This window comes from Borostomias antarcticus (genome assembly GCF_949987555.1).
Source record: "Borostomias antarcticus genome assembly, chromosome: 20".
Classification (NCBI taxonomy): Eukaryota; Metazoa; Chordata; class Actinopteri; order Stomiiformes; family Stomiidae; genus Borostomias; species Borostomias antarcticus.
Genome location: NC_140253.1, coordinates 1,285,903 through 1,293,434, shown reverse-complemented (window position 1 = coordinate 1,293,434; position 7,532 = coordinate 1,285,903). Strand labels below are relative to the sequence as shown.

At 48.6% G+C, this 7,532-nt stretch overlaps 1 protein-coding gene across 1 annotated transcript in view; it reads right to left on the bottom strand.

Annotated features, from left to right (window-relative positions):
• Window positions 1–2,043: 2,043 nt before the first annotated feature.
• Window positions 2,044–7,532, bottom strand: part of LOC311322525 (palmitoyltransferase ZDHHC5-A-like) — a 22,847-nt gene continuing 17,358 nt past the window's right edge. Inside the window, 3 exon segments of the mRNA XM_084454611.1 lie at window positions 2,044–3,908; window positions 5,583–6,589; window positions 7,385–7,497. Coding sequence (XP_084310737.1) covers window positions 3,671–3,908; window positions 5,583–6,589; window positions 7,385–7,497 — 1,358 coding nt within the window. The 3' untranslated portion in view covers window positions 2,044–3,670.

Here is a 7,532-nt window from a genome sequence, read left to right as displayed (position 1 = left end):
TCGGCGTAGTAATGGACTACACACCTGGGTGGCATATCTATGATCAGAATTGCTTGGCCTACATACCTGTGAATGTTCATGAAGATTGTAGATAAAAAAAAATTGGTCTGAAAAAAAAAAGAGCCATACATACCCCTTATGTTTTTTTTCAGGTGGACATAATTAAATTGTTCACTGCTCGGCCTAGTAATGGACTAGACACACCTGGGTGGCAGATCTATGATCAGAATTGCTTGGCCTACATACCTATGAATGTTCATGAAGATTGTAGATAAAAATAAATTTGGTCTGAAAAAAAAAAAGCCATACATACCCCTTACGTTTTTTTTCAGGTGGACATAATTAAATTGTTCACTGCTCGGCCTAGTAATGGACTGGACACACCTGGGTGGCAGATCTATGATCAGAATTGCTTGGCCTACATACCTGTGAATGTTCATGAAGATTGTAGATAAAAATAAATTTGGTCTGAAAAAAAAAGAGCCATACATACCCCTTATGTTTTTTTTCAGGTGGACATAATTAAATTGTTCACTGCTCGGCGTAGTAATGGACTACACACCTGGGTGGCATATCTATGATCAGAATTGCTTGGCCTACATACCTGTGAATGTTCATGAAGATTGTAGATTAAAAAAAATTGGTCTGAAAAAAAAAAGAGCCATACATACCCCTTACGTTTTTTTTCAGGTGGACATAATTAAATTGTTCACTGCTCGGCCTAGTAATGGACTAGACACCCCTGGGTGGCAGATCTATGATCAGAATTGCTTGGCCTACATACCTGTGAAGGTTCATGAAGATTGTAGATAAAAATAAATTTGGTCTGAAATAAAACCCCCATACATACCTTACGTTTTTTTTCAGGTGGACATAATTAAATTGTTCACTGCTCGGCCTAGTAATGGACTAGACACACCTGGGTGGCAGATCTATGATCAGAAGTGCTTGGCCTACATACCTGTGAAGGTTCATGAAGATTGTAGACAAAAAATAAATTTGGTATGAAAAAAAAAACGCCATACATACCCCTTATGTTTTTTTTCAGGTGGACATAATTAAATTGTTCACTGCTCGGCCTAGTAATGGACTAGACACCCCTGGGTGGCAGATCTATGATCAGAATTGATTGGCCTACATACATGTGAAGGTAGACAAAAAATAAATTTGGTCTGAAAAAAACGCCATACATACCCCTTATGTTTTATTTAGGGTGGAAACCTCAGACAAAATTTATTTTTTGTCTACAATCTTCATGAACATTCACAGGTATGTAGTACAAGCAATTATGATCAGAGTACTGTAATACTGCTGTAGTCTAGAGTACTGTAATACTGCTGTAGTCTAGAGTACTGTAGTACTGCTGTAGTCTAGAGTACTTTAGTACTGCTGTAGTCTAGAGTACTGTAGTACTGCTGTAGTCTAGAGTACTGTAGTACTGCTGTAGTCTAGAGTACTGTAATACTGCTGTAGTCTAGAGTACTGTAGTACTGCTGTAGTCTAGAGTACTGTAATACTGCTGTAGTCTAGAGTACTGTAGTACCGCTGTAGTCTAGAGTACTGTAATACTGCTGTAGTCTAGAGTACTGTAGTACTTCTGTAGTCTAGAGTACTGTAATACTGCTTTAGTCTAGAGTACTGTAATACTGCTGTAGTCTAGAGTACTGTTATACTGCTGTAGTCTAGAGTACTGTAGTACTGCTGTAGTCTAGAGTACTGTAATACTGCTGTAGTCTAGAGTACTGTAGTACTGCTGTAGTCTAGAGTACTGTAGTACTGCTGTAGTCTAGAGTACTGTAATACTGCTGTAGTCTAGAGTAGACCATATATTGTACGATCAGAAACAATTCTCAACAACATTACTGAGTGTGTTGGGTGCATTTGTAGGGTAAATCTGTGGTGAATGGAATCTAACCTGGTCTTTCACTCTGAGCAATCCAGGTGATCTGTTGACAAGGGCTCATCCTTCCTATTCATACCACCACAGAGAAACATACATGTTCTTTAGATATGTTCAATAGTTTATTACTTCAAACACACACACACACAGACACACACGCACGCACACACACGCACGTACGCACACCCTCACTGGGCTATACAGAACACATTTTAATTTTTTTCAACTTTTAAAAACACACTTCTCAGGCCCTTCCTTTGTGGAGCACATCTGCGAAGGCATTGGCTGTTCTTAATGACCGCCAAAGATCTCTGCCCTCTCATTGGCCGACATGCACTAAACTCATCCCTCTAATTCTATGCTCCTGACAGGTTAAACAAACTTGACTGCCCTGTAAATTGCCCTAAAATCTTGCACACACAAAACAAAATTACAAAGTAAAAATTAAATATAAAAAGACTTACAGATATTCAGCTGCTTATCTCATTGGTTGACCATTGAACCAATAAGAGCAAGCCAATATGGATCCCTCTCTCACTCTGGATTGGTTACACCGAGCATAAGATCCTAGCATGCTTGGTCAGCAAGTCAAAGGTAGTCAGAGATGTCAATAGGCATCTCTTGATTTCAACCTTTAAACACCCCAGGTGGGTGGAGTTAGCAAACTCAAACCTGGTTAGTGGTGCAGGTGATTTAAATTACACACCTCATATCTGGATCGATACACACAAACAAAACATATCTCGGAGGTAAACATAGTAAAACTGTGGTTCTGAAAGTGGTTACTGTCTGTGAAAGGTCTTCCAATGCTACATATGTTTATTGTGAAATGTGTTGGTTCCTATTGGCTGAACCAGCTTAATTAACCCGCCCCCACTTCGACCAAACACGTAACTCAGCCTTTGATTCGCTGCTTCAGCCATCACATACAGACTCGACTCATTTTTTTCAATTTTAACATTCCAAAATTGACGCGAAAACCCTTATATCAGCCCAGTAAAAAAAGGAAACAAAATCTTGATCTCATCAATAGCTATATTCATATATAAATCCATATAAAATAACATTTTGAAATTAAATAAGTGAAATAAAAAAACAACAATAAAAACATGTTAATCCTTGATTTCCAAGGCTATGGATCGACTAGAAAAGGCCGCCGCTGACCCCACCGCTTCCTCACTCCACTGTCTATACTCCAGCATTCTCATTTCTGATTGGTCAAAAGACAGTGACAGCGAGGTCCAAAGCCAATCACAGTGGTCCATAGTGGCTAGTGCATGCTGCAATGTCCCCTTATAATGCCACGCCATCCCCTCCTAACCGTTTTATTCTGTACAAAGAATGAAACACACATTTATGAATAACTGGGATCTACTTTTTTTTTTTTTTTTTTTTTTAAACAGGTTTGATTTTTCTGTCATTTGTTTTCCTGTTTAAATGGCAAATCCAGTCTCTTCATCATTCCCACAATGTTCATAGCGGATTCCTCAGTCTCGCCTCTTCAGGGGAATGATTGGCTGGCTGGGCCCACCATGTGATAATGGTGTAATGTGGTTGGCTGACCAGCCGTCAGTCACTTCTGTAGTTCCTTGGCTGAGGGGCGAGGGGGGGCAGAGGTAGAAGGAGTACATTCGTCTGTAGTTTCATTCCTCCTCCTCCTGACGTGTCTGTTAGTCACGACATCCCTCCTTTCTCTCCAACTACTCTTCAAAGTAGGCGGGGCGTCTCCTCCATCCCCTGCCGCCATTGGTCTGAGTGGCCGCCTGTCACTCAGACTGAAATCTCATAGGTTGTGCCCCCGACGCCCGTCACCTTCTTCACCCCGCCCCCTTGCGGCTTGTGGGTGGGGCTCTGCGTGGCCGCAGTGCCAGGGTAGACCTGTCCGGGCCGGGCGGACACACTGATTGGGTGAGAGGGGGAGGAAGGGGAGGAGGAGGCGGGGGTCTGGGGGAGGGAGGACTTGGGTTGCCCGTTGGTCCGGCTGAAAGACTTCATCTGAATTTCATCCCTGATGGAGAGAAGGATGAAGAACAATGTTGAGGAAGAGGACGGCAAAATGACACTCAATCAATCCTCAAGCACATGATCTAGTTTAATCAACAATCCAGTTAGATGAGGTTGTGATCATGCATGGCTGATCAGGGGTGGCAGACAGAGAGACACAGACAGGCAGAGAGAGAGAGAGAGAGAGAGAGAGAGAGAGAGAGAGAGAGACAGGCAGAGAGAGAGAGACAGACAGGCAGAGAGAGAGAGAGACAGGCAGAGAGAGAGAGACAGGCAGGCAGAGAGAGAGAGAGACAGGCAGAGAGAGAGAGACAGACAGGCAGAGAGAGAGAGAGACAGGCAGGCAGAGAGAGAGAGAGACAGGCAGAGAGAGAGACAGGCAGAGAGAGAGACAGACAGGCAGAGAGAGAGAGAGAGAGAGAGAGAGAGAGAGAGAGAGAGAGAGACAGGCAGAGCGAGAGAGAGAGAGACAGGCAGAGAGAGAGAGAGACAGACAGGCAGACAGAGAGAGAGACAGACAGGCAGACAGAGAGAGAGAGAGAGACAGACAGGCAGACAGAGAGAGAAAGAAAGAGAGACAGACAGCAGGCCAGTTGGAGGAACTGTCATGGTAGGTAACGTTACAATCGACACAGACAATGGGAGAACAGCTAGGCTACATACAGCAGGGTGCTAATGAGAACAGCTAGGCTACATACAGCAGGGTGCTAATGAGAACAGCTAGGCTACATACAGCAGGGTGGTGATGAGAACAGCTAGGCTACAATACAGCAGGGTGGTGATGAGAACAGCTAGGCTACATACAGCAGGGTGGTGATGAGAACAGCTAGGCTACATACAGCAGGGTGCTAATGAGAACAGCTAGGCTACATACAGCAGGGTGCTAATGAGAACAGCTAGGCTACATACAGCAGGGTGCTAATGAGAACAGCTAGGCTACATACAGCAGGGTGCTAATGAGAACAGCTAGGCTACATACAGCAGGGTGCTAATGAGAACAGCTAGGCTACATACAGCAGGGTGGTGATGAGAACAGCTAGGCTACATACAGCAGGGTGCTAATGAGAACAGCTAGGAGAACAGCTAGGCTACATACAGCAGGGTGCTAATGAGAACAGCTAGGAGAACAGCTAGGCTACATACAGCAGGGTGCTAATGAGAACAGCTAGGAGAACAGCTAGGCTAAGGCTAGATACAGCAGGGTGCTAATGAGAACAGCTAGGAGAACAGCTAGGCTACATACAGCAGGGTGCTAATGAGAACAGCTAGGCTACATACAGCAGGGTGCTAATGAGAACAGCTAGGCTACATACAGCAGGGTGCTAATGAGAACAGCTAGGAGAACAGCTAGAACAGCTAGGCTAAGGCTACATACAGCAGGGTGCTAATGAGAACAGCTAGGCTAAGGCTACATACAGCAGGGTGCTAATGAGAACAGCTAGGAGAACAGCTAGGCTAAGGCTACATACAGCAGGGTGCTAATGACGGAGAGTGACAACAAGGACGATGAGATGACAGATCACCAAATGAGCGCACGGTGGAGTGGAGGAACCAGACGAGAAGACGAGAAAAATAAGGAGAAGGCAGCACTCACAGGAGTCTGGGAGGAGGAGGAGGAAGGAGGAAGAGGAGGCAGTCAGGGAGTAGCAGTCTGCAGGTGACGAACAACGATACTCACTTTGGAGCCTGGATCCCTCCTCCTCCTCCCCCCCCAACCCCCCCCGCCCCCCCGGCCGAGGCCGACGCCTTGCGGACCATGCGGTACTGCATCTCGGCCGCCGCCGCGCTGGAGTACGACAGCGACTTGCCCAGGGGCGGGGGGTGCGGCGAGCGTGGCGGGTGGGTGCTGGGGGGCGCGTCCGTGGAGCGCGTGCGGTAGGGGTAGTGGTGGGGGTGGGGGGACTCGGACAGGAGCGGGGGGGGGCGGGAGAAGCGGGGGGGGCGGCTGCTGCTGTGGTGGTGGTGGTGGTGGTGGTGATGGTGGTGGTGGGGGGGCTGGGGGGCGGAGGAGGAGGGCGGGGGCTGGTGGTGGTGGTGGTGATGGTGGGAGGAGGAGGGGTCGTGGAGGGGAGGAGGGGGGGAGGAGGAGGAGGAGGTGCGGTGGAGGTAGTGGGAGGAGGAGCGATGCGGGGAGGAGGACAGGAGGGCGGAGGAGGAGGAGGTGGGGTTGTGGTGCTGCAGCTCCGCCTCCCTCTGCTGGGTGATCTGAGCCGATAGGTAGGGAGAGCTGTAGCCCAGCGAGGGGGCGGGGCCTGACAGGGTACGGGGTCTCCCGGGGCTGAGCTCAGGGGCGGCCGACTCAAAGTCCGGGCCGTCGGAGGGTGTGAGCAGGCTGTCGTATGACAGACTGCCGTTGTTCCGTGGCGGCGGGCTCTGATTGGCCAGGCTCTTGTAGCTGGCGGAGGTGGTCGCCTCGGAGACGTGGGCGGAGATGTGGGCGGAGCGAACGCTGGAGGAACGGGAAGCCATGCCTCCTCCGCCTCCAGAGAGGACAGCGGGGTCGGAGAAGGAGGGGTAGGACCGCCCCCCAAGAGAGTAACCAGGGATACCACTGGCCCCTCCCCCTGAGCCCGGGCCCCCCCCTCCTCCCCCCGCTGGGACCTCCAGGCTGGGCTCGGAGCGGAAGCCCGGCTGCTGGCTGGTCTGGAGGAGGGACGACTCCTTTAGACTCTCCCCTCGACTTATCTGGGAGGGGTGAGGGAGGGATGGAGGGATGAAGGGAGGGGGTGAGAGAAGGTAGAGGGATAGAGGGAGGGGGTGAGAGAGGATGGGGAGAGAAAGAGAGAAGTTCAGATAGCAGTGAGTATTCCTCATCCAGCCTGTCAGCAGGCCAGGACCGGCCCTGTGAACACATCTCTACCTCAACTCTATGGGAGGGGGGGGGCTTTAGTCAGGGGTAGTAGACGGGGGTAATAGAGGTGTATTAGGGGTAGCAGACGGGGGGGTAATAGAGGTGTATTAGGGGTAGCAGACGGGGGTAATAGAGGTGTATTAGGGTAGTAGACGTGGGTAATAGAGGTGTATTAGGGTAGTAGACGGGGGTAATAGAGGTGTATTAGGGGTAGTAGACGGGGGTAATAGAGGTGTATTACTAGACAAGAGGACCAGCTGCTAGAAGGACAAGCAGAGACACAGGAAGACAAGATGAACAGAAAAGAGAAGAAAAAAAGAGTGTGTGTGGCGTCATCACTTACTGATACTGATCAAGAGAAACCCACTGAGTAACCAAATCAAGATGGAGGACAGGAAGTCAAGAAGAAAAACAGATGGATTAACCAATCAGAAGGCAGCAGACCATGCATCAATCAATGAGAATAAATCAAAAAGGGAAAAACGCTTAGCCCAAGGATGGCAGGAGGTCTGGCTGGCTGGTGTGTGTGTGTGTGTGTGTGGCTGTGTATGTTGTAGTGTGTGTGTGTGTGTGTAGGTTTTATAGAGAGAGAGAGAGAGAGAGAGAGAGAGAGAGAGTGTGTGTGTTACCTGGTTGGCGTAGGCGTGTGTGAGGGCCGTGTGGTTCTTTCCTGGGCTGCTATAGGTCGGCCTGTACTTGTACATGGTGGGAGTGGGCGGAGCTTTGTTCAGCAGACTACTCTCTGTGTGAGAGAGAGAGAGAGAGAGAGAGAGAGGG